The sequence below is a fragment of the Capsella rubella genome, unplaced genomic scaffold (assembly GCF_000375325.1).
Source record: "Capsella rubella cultivar Monte Gargano unplaced genomic scaffold, Caprub1_0 scaffold_7, whole genome shotgun sequence".
In the NCBI taxonomy this organism is placed as follows: Eukaryota; Viridiplantae; Streptophyta; class Magnoliopsida; order Brassicales; family Brassicaceae; genus Capsella; species Capsella rubella.
Window position 1 is genome coordinate 5,126,529 of NW_006238917.1, and position 21,146 is coordinate 5,147,674.

Here is a 21,146-nt window from a genome sequence, read left to right on the forward strand (position 1 = left end):
AATTATATGAAAACAGACGATGCATATTTTATATGTATCTTTATATTCAAACCATCGTGGGTTGTCATTGCTAATAAGTTAACAAATATAAGCATGAATTTGATTATTCTAGTTACGTAATTGTGTGTTTGTATGAGTTAATTGTTACCGATACTCCGACACCACCTCACGGGTATGTCTTATGTATGCACAAATATAAGATAATAAATTTTCGTGATATGACGTTAAGTGGAGTTCCTTTCTTGATTCTTGTGATTTGTGAATATGAGACACTCTAGATATATATACATAACCTAATCCATTAACTCTTGTAAGTTTTTCAGAGGCAAAAACAAATATCGATCGTTCCTCTTTATAAAAACACATGTTCATCTAGGTAAAACGATAAAGAGCAACCGTGTAAATTGTAATCTAAGACAATGTCACGTGAAGGCCATGTTTTGAAACTGTTCATCAACTGTAGTAGGTCCAAGTCAATGCAAGCTTTGTAGACACTTGTTGACATCTCAGAGGGTTGTTACGGAGATAAATGGGTATTTGAGTCCTCCCACACGGCCACACCACCAGACAGTAGCAGTGAACCGGTCGGTTCTGTGCGGGTTTCTTTGTTTTGTCTGTTTCCTCTTTCTTCTGCTTAGTGTTTGTTTACAGCCTCGTGCCTGAAAACTACAGTTTTATTTTCCTCGAGACCCATACCATTGTTTTGTTTTTTACCCTGCCCAAAAGTAAAATACTGATGCCGAGACCAAAAAAGTTCATATAATTTGAGTTCTCTTAACCGGACTAATTATAAATATACCAAAATACAAAAGGGTTAAATCTCCAACAATGGTTGTTTCTTTTTTCTGAATTATCAATCACACACAAGAATGGGTTGTGACACGAGACAAGACAACCTTATCTTTAACGTCAGTGGCGCAGTAGTAGTACTCAAGTACAGTTTTATCATTATTGCAAACATTTAACGGTAAAATTCTATAATTTGTCTACACAGAAAGAAAAAAATATATACAAGTACCATACATTGCACTTGTTCAATGTCATAGTTGGATGTTGTTGGGTCTCTATCTGTAAGTCAGACGTTTTCCTTTTTTTCTTTTTCTTCGTAGAAGGTGTTAAAAGAGTCGCACTATACATTGTCTTATCTTCTCTCAACCACGCGAAAATATATGTTTTCGATGATATGTACGTACGTACTCCATTATTATTGTCAACAAATTTTTATTTCCCCCATACCATTTTCTGTCTTACCAACAACTCTTTAACATTCGGTGAGGCACTGTAGTTTTGATACTATTTGTAAAAGACAGATATATAGTTTGATAAATTACAAATAATCTATCCGAACAAACTAGATTTTAAATCTGTGGATGGCCTTATGGTTATACATCTTTATCCGGGAGAGAGTGAGAAATCAATAGGCAAATAAAGTAATGTATAAAGAGTATGACATATGCAACTTAGAAAAGGAGATTGAAAGATCAACAGATTTTATCATTACGAAATGTCGATTTGTTGATTAATTTGATTATGATGTCAGTGTCATTCAAAGAGAACCACCGTTTATTGTTTTTTATACGTACGATTCTTTCTTTTTATATATATGAGACTGTCAACGTAACAATAATTCCAAGGCCATTGTGTTGTTGTTGTCTTTTGATGCTCACGTAGGGAACAATTGTATCTATACTTGATCTTCTTTTCTTTCTTTTTTCTCATATCTTTTTCTACGTTCATCAAGATGATAATATTAAAAAGATATTTGTGGATGAGTCACTCTATCACGTACGTTACTTCTTCTGATCATGTCTCATAAGAGATGAAAATAATTGTGTTATGTTAAATTTAAATAATTGTCATACAATATGAATTCGCTTATTATATTATTATGTAAAGCCATGAAAACAAATACACGGGAAACATAAAAATGTCGGATCTATCTGACATATTATATGATTTTCAAGTTGTATCATTAGGTTAGTGACAAACAAAATGTCAACTATTGTCAACTTATAAGCATTAATCAGTTATTTTTCTAGTTAATAAAACCATGAAGATGTTACTCTTTTGTCCATTAATTATTTGTTCTATCCATGATTTGTCTGTGTGTAATGCTCAGTTATGATTTTGCTTTTGCTTTGTTAAGCAAACCCCAAAACGAGTAAAGGTGACAATGTGGTTATAATAGATTCGTTTTCTTCTTTTGACAAAATCATCTTAAGCAAATTGCAATTTCATGTTTGCTTGTAAAGGGATAAAGGTCCAAACTATATATATATAAACGCATTAGAAAATTAGAAAATTTAGAGGCTCGAGAAAGTGATTGAGAGAAGAAACATAGAGTTGGTTGGAGAAAACATGATTTGCCTTTTGTACAACTGGTTAAGGGACTATGCATACTGATTAAAAAAAACATTACTAAGAAAAAAAAAGAAAAAAAAAAGAACAAAAAATTAAACTAACATTAAGATTAGAGAAGACATCATTTGCAAAGTCCCAAACCTTCTACTAGCTCAAAGAGAGAAGTCTCTTCACGTTCCTCAGTTCGATCATTTTAGTTACTTCCCCACTGTTTGTGACCAGGAACCCATTTAGGACACTTTGGGCTGAAGTAAGTATCAACAACCCTCGAGTTCAGTAGCTCGATGATCGGAGCAAACTTCACACATCTCGGTGTCTTGTACTGATTAATCGATGCTCCTAGGCTGATCGCGTAATCCATGAGTTTATCAAATGTTCCTGGCTCAACAATCTTGATCTCGAGCGGGCCTATGGACTTGTCACTAACCCTTCCTTGTCTGTAAACTGTGTTGAGTGACTCTTCTACAGCTAAGCAGCAATCCTCAAAGACCGAAGGAGGGATCGGTGTGTTTCCATCCAAACATAACTCCCAGAACAGGACATAATGGCCTGGAATAGAACTTGTGTCCGCATAGCTCGTGTACTCAGAAAGTGAGGCATCAAATGGGACGAGGTGTGTCACTGCGTTCTTCACCGCGTTCTGAAGCTCAACCTCATCGGTTTTGTCGGAATCTATGCTCAGAACCACATTCTTGCGACATATGAAACTGAACTGAGGTGCCTTGTTCTTGAACCCAGTCACTCTTAACAAATCACCAACTCTGTATCTACAAAGCCCTGAAACAATATCACAAAACATTAGATCAGAACTCAGAAGCTTCAATATTTTTTACTATTTATCAGCCAAAGATTTATATTCTCTTACCGGCATAAGTGGTGACAACAAGCTCGTACTCCTGGCCAAGCTTGACATCAACTAGATCAACAAGCTCTTGTTGCTCTTTCTCAGTGAGTGCCTTAGGAAGGCTGATGGAGTTGGTAACAGCGTTGTTTCTATGAACAGGCAAGAACTCGAAATAAGCCATGGTTGGTATGAGCGTGTAAGAGACCTCGCTGGGTTTGCAGAGTGGCCTTAGGTTCACACCAAAGTAGCACTCCGAGGAAGCATACATTGTGCAGACAAGAGGCAAGCCATTGCTGTAGTAATCCAAAGTAGGAATGTACTGAGACATTGTCCCAGTCACAATCACATCCACATACTTTGTGTTAGGCCAAAGCCTAGTGATGATCCCTTGCCAAGACGATTTCTTGCACTCAAATTCCACGAAATCAGCGAGCTTTGGGCTAGGTTTAAGGATCTTGGCGACCGCCTCACGCACTGAAGGATCGGTTATCAGGGCACTTAGAGTACCGGTTCTGATGTCACGGACCAACTCGGTCCAGTGTTTCTCAAGAAACTTTATGGCTCTGATGAATCCAGAGGCGAAGACAGCTCCGACTCGAAGAACCTCCTGGTGTTGGCATAAGCCACAGAGCATCTGAGAGTACATGCTCTGGTAAGAGTCAGGGCAAAGGATGGTCTCGTTGGGGCTTGTGTAGTTGGTGTAAGGGTCATATGGTCTTTCTTTGAAATGGGAAGACTTGTAGTAGCTGGTTAAGACAGGACGAGCAGGGAGACCTCCTGGAGTCTTGGATTCGGACTTGATGAACAAGAAATACATTCCTTTGCCTTTGTCAAGGCCAGGAACAAACTGGCTCATCACAGGCATCAAGAGACTGTAGAGGAGTGATCTTCTGTCTAGTTCCTCTTCGATTGTTGGCATTAGCTTCCTCTCCCCTCCAGATGTCCCAGAGCTGCCAAAAGAACATATATAGTGCTTTGTCAGCCTCTAAAGTTTTGAGAAATCTCAGGAAAACAATCTCAAGAGGAAAAAATTCAGATTTTCTAGACTACTCTATAGATCTTCCAGTCTTAATCTCAAACCAAATGATCAACAAATAAATATTTGCGTAAAAATATACTTTTTAAAGTCTTGAAGTTAAGGATCAGGTGGGAGAAAAACAGAGTATCTAACAAAAACAGGACATGGAGAAGAAGAAGAGAGAATGGTAATGAACGAACGAACCTGGTGAGGAACTCAGAGATGGGTTTGGAAGAGAGGATAAGGGATTTATCACCATTAGCGATCCTGTTGATCTCAGGCTGAATATCTTCGTAAGTGATAACAGGCATAACGTTTTTGAAAGTCTCTCGGTCAGTGCGACCGTTGAGGTCATGACGCCTGAGATACTCGACGTCAGCATTGCGGGTCAAGATCTCCTCCAAGACCCGTCTCTGGACTTGGTCGGCGTTAGAGGTAAGTTCTTCGATCAACTGAAGCTTCTGCTTGTTCTTTTGGTCAAGCGTCAGATCGAAAACCTCTAAAGACTCGTGCTTTGGTGCCTCAGGCATGGTTCTTTTGGGGTTTGGTTTAAAAGAGAGAAGAGGTTTAAAATGGTTTCGAGATATAAGATAAGCTTATAATTTATTTCTCTTTTCTGCAAGCTTTTAGTGTGTGAGGAAGAAAGATAGAGAAGGGCCGATATATATAGAGGAGAACGAAGAGAAGGTGAATAAAAGAAATAAGTATATACAAGAAGAAGGGTATAGTAGTCATTTGCTAATCAGTTAATTCAGGAATTAAGTGATCGCTTACTATTCGTGCTTTTCTAATTGCACTAATTATTTAATTAAAATTTTCATATCAAACAAAAAAAGAGGAATGCGAGTATGCGACTCTTTTTTTTTTGTTTTGTTGGGTCTTTCCGTAATGGTCAAAGCTTGTACTGGATGGATAAAGAAGGTCTATAATAAGAACTGTAATATACTTATATTTATCATTCATATACTTTATTGTAGTCTTGATTTTATTTTGTTTTTCCTATCAAAAAATACATAAAACAATAGTAAAGCACCTGTTCATTTGGATTGTTCTGAAGAAAAAAAATCACTTTAGAAACGAACTTTTTTTTTTTTTTGTCATCCTTTAGAAACGAACTACAAATACGTATAAACTACTAAAATAAATAAATACTTTAGTAGTTAATTCTGAGGGAATGAGAATTAATAAGAGGGGGGGGGGGTGTGTTAAAACCCGGTTGACCAGCACTACAAAACCGGCAATATCCGGTAAATCCGCAGTAATCTCGTACGGGTTGTCGCACAAATCACCGGCAAACCCAACTTTTACCCCTTTTTCTATTTTAAACGTAGTTAAGCTAAAACCTTTAGTAAAAAAAAAATCTGACAAAAACGGCGTTCAGAGGGAATATATCGCGTTATATTTCTCGGCGAGAAGAAGTCGACCAGACAGCTGGACTCCAAACTCGATAGGTTGACACGTGTACGGGATTGTTGCTGTTTCTACTAGTTTGGTGCCTTCACGTTGTTTATTCTTTTTTTTTTTCTTTTTTTTTTGCGTTATCAAATTGTTTTGTTCATCATCTATCCATGTAAATCAAATGAGTAGAGTTCAACTTTTTGTTGGGTGTGAACACTTTATTTTTTTTTTTTTTGAACACAATCAACGTGAATTAACATTTAGATAATCTCTCCAAAATAAATAGATAATTCAATTTTATATTGATACTACTATATACTATTGGCAATATTCTATTGCTTATTGTCTGGAACTGAGAAACTCTGCTGACTAGTCTATTCGAAACTCGTTTATAAATTTAGAAGAACCATATTGCAATGTTGGAATTTTCTTTTGTAATAATTCGTGTTTTGGTTTTGGAATGTTATATTGTTATGTTGTTTACGAACATGCTATAGAATCGCAGGCCAAAGGAATGAATATCCAATGAGTGTGTATGTAAATCAATAACGTCTACGTAAGAATGTTTTCAAAGAAAAGGAAAACGAATTCTCAAAATTTAAAGATAATTACGTATATACACATATATAATTAATTGATTTGGGAGATTTTAAGCAAAAACTAATGGCTGATGTGTGATGTAATGTGTTTTCAAATCGGCGCCGAACAGATTAGCATGAAAGTACGTAGATGTCTACATAGCGTAACACTATTGAATTTTCTTCTTTGAATTCTCATAATGTTTCAGGAGTCAAATACTTTGGTAAGCTCTTTGACTATTTGTGCGTATTCGTACTCTCTCCCTCTCTCTAGCTAGCTCTAATAATTATCAAAACTAAAAAAAACATTAAAGGCAATTTCGTGGTCATCTGTTACAAACTCTCTTAATTTTAGGAATTTTGGTTTTCACAGGGATTATCCCAACATGCCACGCGGATGTTCCCCCAACCCAAAAAATCAGGTGTGATGTAGAGTGAGGCAAAAGGATAATAATGCAGTGCAGTGCAGTGCAGATATAGATAGACAGATGTGTAATATCCAAAATTAAGAAAGGGTGTTTTAGGAGTTTCGAGTTAAGCTCTGAAAACAAATAAAGTAAAGAAGCAAATCCGTACTCTACACACTCTTTTCACAGTTTTTGTTTGTGTGCTGCGACTGCTACTGGCTACTGCTTTCTACTGCTAGTAATAATAATATACGGAAGCTTGTGGCGTCGGCGGGAGACACCGACAGTCATTAGTAATACCTTTGACTGTTTGACTCCTAAAATATCGTCTTCGATCGCAGTTTTTTTTACTTTCTTATTTACATTTGTCTTCTAAGAGCAACATTATTAGGATGATTTAAGAGTAAAATTTACCAAAATAAAAAATGTTATATAAGATACTCTCTATGGTAAATCTTACCTTTAAATCCTCCCAATAATATTGATCTAACGTTTTCAAAATTAGTTTATATCTTTGTGTTTGCATGGTTCTTTTCTTGATCATATATAAGAGATGATTATACTCTAATTCTCGGAATGTTATTGAAAAATATATGAGCGCTGCAATGAAAAACTGAAAACATAAGCAGAACAGCAGAAGTTGGTACATACTGTATATTGTAACTTAATGGCCATGCATGCATACATAAATTTTGGTTTTACACCACATACATATTCCGCATGGATATATGGACAAGACTGAAAAACTAATTAAACAAGTAACTAAAAAGCTGTTGTACTCAAGTTTAAAAGTTACTGGGTGTAAAGACGTGCATATGTTTGGTTAAATCTCGAAAATGGCTTTATGGCCTAGTATTAGGGTACGAAGATAGAGGGTATTTGCCTTTTTTTAAGGTGATAATATTTATAATTACTAGCTAATAGTTTAATAACCCTAGCTGTTGTTAATACCTAAGTACGTATTTAATTATGGAAACCAATAATGTGGTCCTTCGCTTATTTCTTCAACCAATGTAAAGTACTATATAGTTTTTATCATCTTGTTTCCTTCAACGCGTAATAATGTTGTCAAAGTCCCTAGTTTGTGTACACATTATTATATCTCCCAACTTTTTATGAAATCTAAATTCATAAATAAGGTATAGCATAGTGTATTAAATTCTATATAGATTGTGAAAGTTAAATCTTTATAACGGAAAGATAGTTAAATAATACTAATAACTCAAATAAGATTATTGGTATACATAGCCTAATAGTTGATTATAAATAGCCTAATAGTTGATACTTAGGATATAGCTCTTTATAAATGTTACTTATAGCCATTTATTTGGAATAGCTAAAGTCATGCTAAAACAACGGAAAACTAGAAAGAACTCCTACCGACAGAGAAGAATCGCTACAAAATCACATTGTTACCAAAAAAACAAAAAAAATCGATACAAAAGAGTGTGTACTTCTCATTGTGTTTAAGTGTTAACGACAACATAACTGATATTTCACTAGAAAAATGAAAGAGTCAATTTGGGTATATGCAATTTTTATGTGCGAGGTTTTTAGGTATGCGGAGAGTTATGGTAGATCTTAGTTTGTTTCACTTTCACCATGCATATTATATATGAATGTGTGGGAGTGAGTATGTAGCCTGTAGGAAACGAGAAGAGTGGATCATGTCTCTCACGAAGACGATAAATGGAGTATACTTCGTTAAACTCTAAACTAGACAAATTCTAACTAAAATAAGAACAAGCTAGAGAGGATGAAATGAGATAAAAAAAATAATTAAAGTGACATTAATGAAAGATGATTGGTTAGGGAAATGGTTTAAGAATGAAAAAAGTGGCTACGCTTTGACAATGCAAAAGAACTTGGGAGAATGTGTTTTTTTTGTTCTCTCTATATTTTCTCTTCTTTTGATGCAAATCGTATCTAGTTAGTGACATAAATCATGGGATTTTCAATATGTAGATATTTGTGTGCATGTGTGTATAATATAATCCTTAAACTTTATCTAGCTTAAGCATTGTGCTTATAATTATAATTAAGGAGACATGTCACTAATGATGGAACCATTCTATTGCAACTTAGTAAACTTTTATTGTTTTTATTTTTGTTGGCTCTGTTTGTTAATTTTTTTTATTAGCTGATCTTGATCGTTCTTTTTCTAAAGTAAATTTAAGAGATACTCCAATACCTAATGATATAGTTATATGCGTCGGAAATAAAATAACTATATTAACAATTAGAATCAGTCAATAACATGCAATACAACATAGGAGGAAGAAATTTGTGAGTCGAGAGGACCTATTGGGAGATAATTTTTTTTGAACCATTTATAATACTAAATAAAATAGTTTACTTGTACAATCAAGAAAATGTAAGTAAATTTTGATACACAGTTATAAATTATTTTCTTTCATCAAGCAATTCGTTTTTGACAAATTGCCAATTGCCATAAACTATTGTTTCACAATTAAGAATAATAAGAAATTGTAGAAAACAAGAAACTTTTTTGAGCATTATTAGTTGATGCGATGTGTATTGGAGTCATGACATCATTTGTTGGTTTTGAAATAGATCGTTCGTGGGAAGAAGAAAGTGAAATGTTTATAAAGGATCCCATAAATCGAAAAGTGAATTGAGATGTATTAATTCTATCCTTATCTTTTGACTATTTGAGAGGTAACTATTAAAGTAACCCACTAAAATAGGGCAAAAGCTCTTGAGATTGAAAGAAGCATTGACAACTTTGCGTTTCATGTCTTCTCTTGTTTGTCTTCATTACTCTATTATTTCTTTCTTTCTACTTTTGCCCTCCAAAAGTTTTGTTTACTCATTTGGATCAATTTTTTTTTTCTCAAGAGTTATAATAATGAATGCATTCTCACACGATATAATTGGTCTGTATTTCTTTATCTATGAATTGGTTTCATCATATCCATTTGGATGAAGTGAGTTAATTAGTTAAATTTTTACGCAAACGATTAAAGTTGTAAAGTTTTGGCTCAATAAACTTTTTTTTTTCATTTTGGAGAAATGTTTAGCTTTTGGTTTTTTTTTTCTCATTACAAGGCATGCTCATATGCTTTGGTTTGTACGCACATATATGTTCGTGTGCAAAGTATTTCTTCCGTTTTAATTTAACTACCTTTCAAAGTAATTATATCACGCATAGTTAAATCATGAAACTTTACAATCTTTACATGCACTCCCAAAATTGATCACTTTGTGAGTGGTGGATCGATATGATAGAGTAGACTAGCAATGACTTAGCGTCAAAAATATGTTAACCACATATCCGTTCTGCATGCGATGCACATGCTAGCTGAAGAAATCAATCTTTAGCTATGAACTTTTATTTGTCCGTAAATTAGTCATAATATTGTTTTCGTCGTTACATATTACATGCATATTTGTGGAGTAAACATTATTATTACACTGATAAATTTTCTATTTTACAATGTTTTTCGTTGTTATATTGTTATTTTGATTTATGGTAGTACATATGCAGTATGAGTCTACCATTCCATGCATCAAATATATTTTACTTTTATCATTTGTATGCAGCAACCCTATCAAGTATCTACAGTAAAGACATTTTTTTTTTTATCTGTCATATACATATAGTATATGTAATATCTATTTACCTACCTTGTAGTGGCGTACGTCGTCTAGTGTAATTATCCTAATACGTATGACTAACTTTAATTATTTATGTACGTATACAGTATATGCTATTGCGAGTATTGTTAGGTTTAGGTTTAGCTCTTTATGTTAAGTTGTACTTATTGATGACTACATATATAATCATTAATTGATTAGTGCTGAGAAGAGTAGTCCATTAGTCACCACCAGCATTTTAAGGGATTCTTTTGGGTCAACGTTTTAAGGGATTATGTCTCTAAATTGCTTTGGTTACCTATATGCATATATATAGCTATGTACAGAGGTCAAATGTAAAAAATACAAAAATGTTGATATGGTATGTTAAAGGCATTCACTGGTTTTGGGGTCAATTCCATCCTTTTCGTGATATAGAATACTATTCGACTTTTAATATGTTTTCTTTTCTCGCATGAGAAAGCGGTCGAGTCAATCAAATATACAATTCTTTAGAGTCTAGTCGACCAATCGTATCCTCATAGTTGCATATCATCATCACTTTACGGTTTTCTCAAACCTTCATATACATACTTAAAGACTTGGACACACATTTTCATTCAGATTTCTAATAAGATATCATGAAGATTTTTGGTAACCTTTACATCTATTGTTTTGTGGTATATGAACAAGCTTGGTTTCTAATTTACCAGTACAACCGGTCTCTTGCAATTTTCTAGTTTGATTAATAAGATAAGTTTTATAATATATAATCTGATATTAATTTGATCTCATCAACTTGAGATGTTTATTTGTTCATGTCTTTATCTAGTAAGAGAATATACACACAAAGTTGAGATTTTTTTTTAATGCGAATATTACATGGTGAAAGGGTTGGATAAGTAAGACCATATGATTTGAGTAAGAACACTTTAAGACAACAAAGTTTATTACACAACTAACAGAATTGATGGGTATGGACATAAATCACATGCTACTAACCAATAAAATGAGTGTGTCGGTTTTCACCTTTTCAATACACTCAAAAAAAAAATTAATATTAATTATATAATATTTGATAATTTTTTTACCAGCCATGATTAATTAGCTTTACTTCCCATTAAGTAGTTATTAGAAGCTTCATGGGCGAGGCAAGGATTAATATTCATGTGTCTAAAAAAAAGTTGACAAGATGGGGTCATAAAGAGGGTAACACAATTAAACTCTCTAAAAGATTATATATGAATGCAACATCTAAAGTTTAATAATATTATAGCTCATATATCCACTTCTGTTTTTCATCCACTTTTTATTTTATCTTCGCAGCTTACATCAAATCAATGTCGTCGTACTTATGAATATTAATTTGAAGTATGACTAGTAATTTACTTGTCTCTAACAGTACGGTGGAAAGGTCTCGTAGCAATTCTGTTAATAAGTTTAGTTTAGGATGTCCAATCACTTTTTTGGTATGAATTATGAAAGTTGTAGTAAACGATTTTCACTTGAATTGATTGGAAAACGAAAACAGAACAAGTCCAAGTCTTTCTTTCTCTTGTGAAGATGCTTAACGGAAATATTTATCACGAACAAGCCTTAGGATTCGAGCAAGTGGGGTATTTAGGAATCGGAAAAACGAATTGAAAACGCATGTCATGTAAGTTAATGAATATCCAACGATGAGAAGGTGAATTTGGGTCTTAGGTCATAAGAACTTTAAAGCCCATTATTGATTCGTGTCCCCCAATAATCACAATCGATGGGTCCATGCACGTAGCCAACACACCGGCGTCACCCACAACCACAACCACAGGTCATTTGATTACATTTTGCGTGATCCAGTTTTAGGCTATTTAGGGTTTTGTTGGATTCCATTTAACTTCCACTGAAAACGAAAGCGAAAAAGTTTCATGGTTACAATTAAACTTGATATCCACTGAAATCACTGTTTTCAAGGTTATGAATAAAATTCATGTGTATCCCACATGGTAAAAAATTGACATAATCTTACTATTCATTTTGGGTGAAACTTTATTCATTAAATACCAACAATTCTATAGATTAAATTAAATTTCATGAGCTTCAAATTATGCGATGAGCTATAATTAAGATCTTGGCTCAACAGAAAACAACATTTACTAAAGAGTTAGCACATATATGATACTATTCATATACGTTTTCTTATATAACTGACAGTGAGATCAAATAGATTTCTCCTATATATTGAGAAGTGTGACGATGCTTCATACGCAATATTGATATTATGGCTTTAAGAATGGATCGTTTTGATGGTTTAATGAAAAAATGGCTTGCTTTCTTGATAGGGTTAGTGCCATTTTTTATTGTTATTATGATGGTTAATACATGCAATACGATAAAGGATAATAAGTCAGAAAATGTAGCGTAGAAAAAATGGAATATAATACGAATTCAAGAGGGAAGGTAGGCTAACTTTTGTTGGAAACCAAAGAAGGTGGGGAACAAAATTAAGACCACAAAGTGAATAACTTATATGAGTTTATTAAGCTGAATATTAAAATCATATATGAGAAAAAGCTTTGAGCTTTTAAAGGATGGGGCAATAGAATATTGGGAGGAGCTCTTGGTGCGATCACTTGGAGGAAGGAGACGATGAAGATGAAGATGAAGATAATAAGATGGAACATGCTATTTTTCTTTCAAAAAGAGTGTTTTCTAAATTGGGTTCCCTTTATCGTTGAATCGTGGTGTGTGTTGCAGTCATACATTCCTTAGAAATAATGAATATACTACTACTATTAAGACGTTTGGTGGTTATTGTGGATTTATTTATGCGATATGAGTGGATAAAAAAAGATAAGGGGTGTCCCCATGAAGAGATTTGTGTCTGCATCTTCATGTAAGACCCAAATATTCCTCCTTTTTATTCACTAGACACCACACCACCCACCACTACTTCATCATCACCTTTTGAACATTTACATTGCAGGTAGTCTGTGTACACATATACATAATAATAAGGTTCTCAATGTGTGTCAAAAAATTAAGTCCATCCCACATGAGGAAAATGAATTTTGAATCAGATTGTTTGAACGTAACTGGGTTAAACCAGGCTTAGTATTTTATTGATGATAAGGTAAGGTATAATAAGTTTTTTTTTATCTTTACCATTCTACTGTTGTAACAAAAAAAAAAACATAGTAGTGCTATCAATGATGTCCAAAATGATTGAGAGTGAGATTTACTGTCAGGCCCAGACTAGACCAGACCAGTCCGGCCCTTTTAAGTGGCCCATTTACAATCTGTTAGAAGCCTAAAAACTCATGTGAAGTGGAAGAAGAAAAAAACAAACACAACAGTGAGCCATATATAAAGGGGAGATACTTGAAAATGGAATAATCAGCAAGTCTTGAGAAAAATGGAAGTTATTTTTTTTTTTGAATAAAATGTTAAATTATATTCAAAATAAAAATTTACCTTTTTACAACAAGTGCAACGTTATTTTAAAAATATACTTAAAAAAGATTACAATTTCCCATAGCAAATCTTAATCAACTGATTATGAACGTGCTTGAAACCATCTTTGGAACCCCTAGTCATATCTTCGATCACCTGATCTTCGAATTGTTTGGAGCTGATTTTTAACTTGCCTATCAACCCAACTTATGATTGTTGCAGTCGTATGAGAAGCATCTCCATGGAGACGTCCATTTCGTTCTCTCCATATTGTGTAGACAACAGTTTGAAACACATATCGTAAAAGAAAAACATCAATATGATCCATGTGAGGCAAAGAGATGAACGCTAAGAGCATTGACCAATTAGTCGAATAATGAGTATGGAAAGTACCTTTGCAGTCGCCTCCCACACCTCAGCAGCATAAGAGCATTCGAAGAACAAATGATCCCTGCTTTCCAAGTGAGAGAAACAGAGCATACAAGTACCCGCTGAATTGCCATTCCATGTAGCCATTTGAGCAGCCGTGGGAAGTCTATCTTGAGCTGCTAGCCACACACAGAAGCTATACTTTGGAGTTTCGTGAGCAAACCACACCCCCTTAGACCAACTGACTATTCTAATATGATTCCAAGTCTCCTTTGTTGAGAAAAATGGAAGTTAAAAGGAGGCCAAAGGACAAAAAGATACCACATGAGTCGTAGATTAAAACAGCTCTCTTTTTTTTTTGGTAAGATTAAAACAGCTCTCTCTTAGCTGTTCTTAAGAATTCTTTCTTACTTCAGTCTTATATAGATGATGTAAATTTATCTCCTCCTCTTATATTACATTCAAATGCACTATGACTGTGTAATAACGTCAATGTAGCAATAAAATCCAAACCTACCATATATATTAATATGCCAAAAATATTTTCTTTTTTAAAAAAGAAGTTATATGTCTAGTAGTTTTCTTATTGTCAAAACTCAAAACAAACCCACACAATAATAAAAGAGTACAGCCAAAATGGTTTAAAACTTATGGTTACAAGCCAAAATTAATAATTTATTCACACTGGAAAACCCATTTTGGCAGGCATTTCGAGAAGAAGAAGAAGAAGAGAGGAGATGAATATGATGAAGGAACGCAAAACGACGACGTATTGTGTGACTGGTGCAAGTGGGTACATCGGTTCTTGGTTGGTTAAGTCTCTTCTTGAAGGAGGCTACACTGTTCATGCCACTCTCAGAGATCTTGGTATCATCAACCCTCTTGTTTAATCAAATCCAAGTTTAAGAGCTGTCTTGTTTATATCGATTCCACATGTTTGTTTAAGGAGCCTGTTTTAAAAATACATATGCACTCGTCGATTTCTTTCGGACTAGAATTTGGACTGTTTTGTAAAATTTGCTTTCAAATTAGACTACTAATTAAACGCTTCTCCGTGACTTCTTCCGCTGACACAGCAAAATCTCAATATTTTCAATCCAAATGGAAGGAAAATGAACGGCTCAGATTGTTCCGAGCGGATCTTCAAGATGACGGCAGCTTCGATGATGCCGTCAAGGGATGCGACGGCGTCTTCCATGTCGCGGCTTCCATGGAGTTTGATATCTCATCAGATCACGTCGATCTCGGTACAACCGGTCCTTTATTTTCTTTTCAGTACATCACCTAAACCGCTCTAAACCGCTCTAAACCGGATCAATCCGTTAATATTGCAATTTAACCGAAACAAACCGAATTTTGCTGGAATGTATGTGGTATAGAGAATTATGTCCAGAACAAAGTCATAGATCCGGCAATAAAAGGCGTACGGAATGTACTAGGTTCTTGTCTAAAGTCGAGCTCAGTCAAAAGGGTCGTCTTCACATCATCCATCAGTACTCTCACTGCCAGAGATGAGAATGAACTGATGAGATCTGTCGTGGATGAAACTTGCAAGGCTCATGTTGATCATGTCCTTAAAACACAAGCAAGTGGATGGGTATAATACTATCATTTCAGTAAATGCCCTTGCATATTTTCGTTGTTCAGCGTCATTAACGTGTTAAGACTTCGTATTTGCTACAGATTTATGTACTATCGAAGCTTGTATCAGAGGAAGAAGCATTTAGATATGCAAAAGAGAGAGGAATGGATCTTGTTTCAGTCATTACAACTACTGTTTCAGGTCCATTCCTTACTCCTTCTGTCCCATCAAGCGTTCAAGTTCTCTTGTCCCCAATTACAGGTATGTCTGTATATATTTTTTCTAATTCCACTACATATATAAGTTGAAAGTGTTTGGCTAAACTAACCAGTTTGTTTTCTTTACATTATTATAACAAAACAGGTGACTCAAAGTTGTTTGCAATATTATCAGCTGTGAACAAAAGAATGGGTTCGATTGCTTTAGTACACATTGAAGATATCTGCAGGGCACATATGTTTTTGATGGAAGAACCAAAGGCTAATGGCCAATATATATGCTGTGTTGACAATATTGATATGCATGACTTGATGCTTCATCACTTTTCTAAGGAGTATCGTTGTAAAGTTCAAAAGTAAGTTCTACCATCTTTCAGTGCTTTTTATCACTTCTTTTTTTGTCTTAGACTAGAGATTTTAGAAAACTATTATTCTTTACTTATAGGGAAAATGAAGACGAGGAAGAGAGACAATGTGTGAAGCCTATAATATCTTCAAAGAAATTAAGAGAATTGGGGTTTGAATACAAATACGGTATTGAAGAAATTGTTCATCAAACAATTGATGCTGCCATCAGTTTTAAGTTTCCTATTTTAAAGGACAAACTCAAGGAGTGAGAATGTGAGATCAACAACAATTATCTTCTTCGTTTTGCTGGATTAGACTATTGTGAATCTTTGAATATACTAATGAAGTGTTTTCAATCCCAACAAATTTTTAATGGTCACTGTGTACACTTTATAGTCTTAATATCGTTTGAACTTTTAGAAGAATGATGGATTATACTAGTTCATTGTGTAAGTCCTAATCGTGTTTAGTAATTATGGTTTTGTTGTCTCAATGCATTTGCAAGTCGAATGGACCATTTTGATTTTCAACTAATTATGTTCTTGTTCGCTCATTGTTTCAACAAGGAACAGAACATGTTTGATGTAAGCCAAGTTTTCAACTCTAAATTTGATTGTTCAGCATACTATTCAGGAGTAGAGCATGTCAATATCATGCTGCACATCCATCAGTAAATAAATCAGTTTCATCGATACCTCAAAGTCTCAAACTTTGATCTCGGCTAAAAACTTAGTTGTTTATTACGAACTACACCTATTAACTGAAGAGAGGTTTTACTGTTTTAGCTTAAACCCATGATAATATTTTAATACCACCTAATACTCTGCACAATGGTTCTTACACGATTCAGGCAAAAAATGCAAAATGGGGATAATTATCGATTTATATCTCCTTCGAGACATCTTCTTATTTGTTTGTCTTAAATTTTGGCATTTACCAATATTCTCCACCCGTGAAACAAATGCTTATTTCGGACGTTCTTCAGCAGTCATCAACCTCCGTTCCTTTTACTTTGTACAACTACCCCATTCTATACTTCTCCCCTTGAGTATACAGTAGAGTAGCCAATAGCCAATAATACCAATTCAGCAGACCCGTACCAATTAGTATTACGTCTTTGATCTTTCTTCCACGTCAGTCTCAAAACAATCTGATAAAGCTTTACATTTTGAATTTGACCTTACTAGTATATGTAAACATCTAGACACTTTCACATCATGTGGTTTCAAGAAGGTTTCAAGAAGGGTTTCCCAAATTTATCTTTCATGTACGAAAATCTAAGATTGAAAAATCCAAGTAACAAGACAATCTGAAACTGATGCAAGCCAAAGTTATGTTAACTCTACAAGAAAAGAAGCACTGAATCATTTTGTTTCTGTAAGAGGTATTGCTTAAACCCATTTTTATATCCAAAAGAGTGCAATAAATCCCAAATTTGCGTTTTTGAAACTCTATGAGTACAACAAACTTACCAACCAAAAACTTCCCATTAATTTCATCATCAAAAGATTAATGTTAAGGTTTGCAAATTAGCACAAAACAAGGAAGCAAAGCTCGAGAATTGAGCAAATAAAGCTCCTCAACATGTGTATACAACCCAACTTTACCGGCCAATGAATCAAAACCATTCAACAGCAACCCACTCATCTCCTCTAAATTCTCCACCGGCCTATGAACTCTCCCGGCGATTACACGACACACAATCAAAGCCTTCCGATCACCACCACCACCACCGTCTCCAATCACGATTGACTCGAACGCTCTCTCGCTCGTCGACGCCGTAAACACCCCAATCCCGTTGTTCATCTCCCGTTTCGCCGAGAACCCGTTCCTTATAATCCGGCAAACACAGCACTTCTCCGACGAACACAGACTCGTCGACCCGTTGATCCCTAAAGCACACGCGACGGTTGTGCCGTGGAATCTGAGCAGCTCGTTTCCGTCTGCAATACATCTCGGGTGTTTCTTTTGTAGCTTGCTCGCTCTGATCTTCACAGTGTCTCTGTATTCCTCGAATCTTGCTAAGGTTTTTTGCATATTGTGCACTTTCAAGATCCTATCGATTCGACCGCCTTGGTTCTCTGTCTTTAACCAGCTTGTTCTGCATATTATCTCCACTATCTTCCTCGACGAGTCTCCTTCCATGAGCTCAGTCACTGAAATTTGGGTAGTTATAAGTCACTATGTAGCCTAATTGTGAAATTTGAAGATGAAATTTACAAACTTTGCTAAAAAGTATGAAACTTTGAAAACAAAGTAAGAAAATTTGAAATTCGAAGATGAAATTTATTAAAAAGTAAGGAAATTTCAAAATTCAAATTCAAAGACGAAGTATGGGGAAATTTGAGTAGTTGCAATGTGATTGGTTATAGTTACCGGCGTGTTTGGTGAGATGGTGAGCTTCTGCAGCTTCGATTTTGGTAAACTTGTCGCCGCATTTATGGCAAGAAACAGAGGAATTGTCTCCATTAATGGCGGAATCTCTATCTCTCTCCCTTCTGCTATGGTGAAACCCTACTCCTTCCCTGTCTCTCTCAGACACAACTAAAGACGAAGCCTTTCTCGAAGCTTGGTTCCGGCGTGAAGAAGAGTAATTCACCGGCGTCCCCGGCCTCAGAGTCCCAACGAATTCCGTAGCTCCGGTGATCTTGAGCTCGCAGGTTGAGTTGCTAAAGATTACATCGTGAGCAATGGGATTGAGAAACTCGCTGCTTCCGATAGAACGAGGGCTAGAGCAAGGCGGCCTCTCCAAATGTTGTTTGCTTCCGTTGATTACGTCTTTGAGATTGGCTATGGATCTCGAACAACCGGAGCGACCACCGACGCCGCATGAGGAGGAGGATGTTGGTCTCTTAGTGGATATGGTAGCGAGCTCCTTCATGGATCTTGGGTTGTAGACATCGGAAGTATCGGATTTGCAGGGGAGAGACTTCCTCAGGGAAAACCAAACACTGGGCAGCTTCTTCTTCTTTTGAGTCTCGGTGTTTTCTTTCTCACTCTTCTTCTTCTTTGTCTTCTCGCTTCTTTTGCTTGAAGCTTCCATTTTTTTTCTATCCCTTCTCTGTTTTTTTTTGTGTCTTCTCAAGACAGTGAGAACGAAAGAAGGAACCAAAAAAAAAGCAAAATTGAATTTTTGAATTTGAGAACCTTCGTCGTCTGCCAATGATAGTAAAGGAGGAGAAACAGATAAGATAAATACAACTTATAAAAATAAAAATATAAAACTATGTTTGTTTTAGAGCCCAATAATATTTGTTTTCATCGTGGTTGTTGAATTCATATGTATCGGGTGTACATTGTTTGATGGTTGGTATAGTTAACTTATATATTGGACATCACAAACGGAAAGTACGAAACCAAAGAGGAGTAAAGGTCGGAATAAACGTGGTTAACGTAAAAAGGGTGGAACAAAATAGAGTGAAATCGGAGTAATGGTGATCTTATTTACCTCTAATAATAATTTTGTTGTTGGTGTTTGAATACGTCAAGACAACAACAAGAATCGTACTCATGTAACTTAGCTATCTATGGGACTATTTGACTCACGAGGCCACAGTGGGATTGGGTTTTGTCTACTGACTACAAACATACGCGTATGTACAATCTCACATTTCCCAAATCTAATGCTTCCAATATGTTTGCATAGTTTTGCGGATTGCATTGTATTTAAACTATTTAAAATAATCTTCACGTACTGTCCGACCAGAAGATACTTCCACCGTTCCCACGATATGTGTTTGTCCTTCGACTAGTCACGAAAAAGAAAAGAAAAAAGTATTGGAAGTATTGATTTGTCAATACCAACAAGTACAAAGAAATTAAAATTTAATGGTTTAGAGCCCAAGTACGTATTATTGAGATATTACATTGACATTTACTTCAATGCGGCCAAAACATTCTGTACAAAAATAATAATGCTTACCAGTAAAGCTTATACCAATGAATTGCATTTTATTTTCATATAAAAGTATCATTGTATTCTCCTTGAGTTGGCTACTCTGCCTCAAATTACCTTAAGTATTTTACACTAGTACTTTATATATCCATTTAAGTGTAAAGTACAAAGCGGAGGAAAATTGCCGGGTTTTTAATTTGTCCTAATATACCCACTGAATATGTATAAAGTAGTAGTCATTTACTCATATTCAAGAATATCTTTTAATATGACTCCAAGTAAGTTTACATCTACATTTGTTTTTTGTAGTTACAGAATCCCGTTGGGGGTTTATAGGTTAGTTTACAGGTTTATTTTTCTTATATGAAAATGGTGGTGAAAAGTATTGATTACATATAGTATTTGTATAAAGAAGATACTAGATATCAATTCCACATTAATCAGAAAAGTTGACTGTTTCCATAAATTTCTAATTACTTTTTTTTCTTTCTTTTTCGTAACACGAATAATGGGGTGTTCTTTTGGGGTCATGAAAACAATAATGATTATGTTGTAAATTTCAAGCATTAAAAAGGCATTTCCACATCCTATACACTAGAGAACAATCAAAGTGTGATCCACCCATCTTTTGTATGAAAGGTTGGTAACACATAACCATCCCACCACTTTCATGACACACACACACTTTCGATTGTCTCTCTGTATTTGGTTTTTACTCTCTTTGTTATCCGTATGATACCCACCAGAGAGATTACAAAAAAAAAGACATAGCTTGATTCTAAAATGTATTGACAATTGTTCAGTTTGAACCTTTGATATCTTACTATACTGAGATCGAACGGTCGCGATCGTGAAATGCATGTTGTACAATGAAATAAGAATTATTATTACAATAACATGTTTGGGCTTTTTTGGATTAAAAAGAAACATAACGTTGGGCCGAATGATGTTAAAATAGAAAGGAAGAGGGCTTTCAATGTAAAAAGCCCATATAAATAATCAATCCATGAGAGAGATTTAGAGTACGAAACTCATATCGTGTTCGTTAAACTTAAAAACAATCTAACGGTCAGGAGTAACGGATCCAGGTAGTGTC

General features: G+C 35.0%; 3 protein-coding genes across 3 annotated transcripts; 1 reads left to right on the forward strand and 2 right to left on the reverse strand.

The window, feature by feature from the left end:
• Window positions 1-2,323: 2,323 nt before the first annotated feature.
• On the reverse strand, window positions 2,324-4,851 carry LOC17880578 (indole-3-acetic acid-amido synthetase GH3.5). The gene is made up of 3 exons (XM_006283257.2): window positions 4,428-4,851; window positions 3,227-4,155; window positions 2,324-3,138 (listed from the first exon to the last, which is right to left on the reverse strand). Exons 1-3 carry the CDS (start codon window positions 4,751-4,753, stop codon window positions 2,555-2,557), a joined length of 1,839 nt encoding a protein of 612 aa, XP_006283319.2. The 5' UTR covers window positions 4,754-4,851; the 3' UTR covers window positions 2,324-2,554.
• A 9,770-nt stretch (window positions 4,852-14,621) lies between these two features.
• Window positions 14,622-16,595, forward strand: LOC17877945 (putative anthocyanidin reductase). The gene is made up of 6 exons (XM_006283960.2): window positions 14,622-14,874; window positions 15,084-15,254; window positions 15,387-15,604; window positions 15,691-15,850; window positions 15,953-16,163; window positions 16,253-16,595. Exons 1-6 carry the CDS (start codon window positions 14,745-14,747, stop codon window positions 16,422-16,424), a joined length of 1,062 nt encoding a protein of 353 aa, XP_006284022.1. The 5' UTR covers window positions 14,622-14,744; the 3' UTR covers window positions 16,425-16,595.
• A 1,018-nt stretch (window positions 16,596-17,613) lies between these two features.
• LOC17879225 lies at window positions 17,614-19,324 on the reverse strand. The gene is made up of 2 exons (XM_006283698.2): window positions 18,532-19,324; window positions 17,614-18,311 (listed from the first exon to the last, which is right to left on the reverse strand). The coding sequence occupies exons 1-2, from the start codon at window positions 19,196-19,198 to the stop codon at window positions 17,671-17,673; spliced, it is 1,308 nt and encodes a 435-aa protein (XP_006283760.1). The 5' UTR covers window positions 19,199-19,324; the 3' UTR covers window positions 17,614-17,670.
• Between the last annotated feature and the right edge of the window lie 1,822 nt (window positions 19,325-21,146).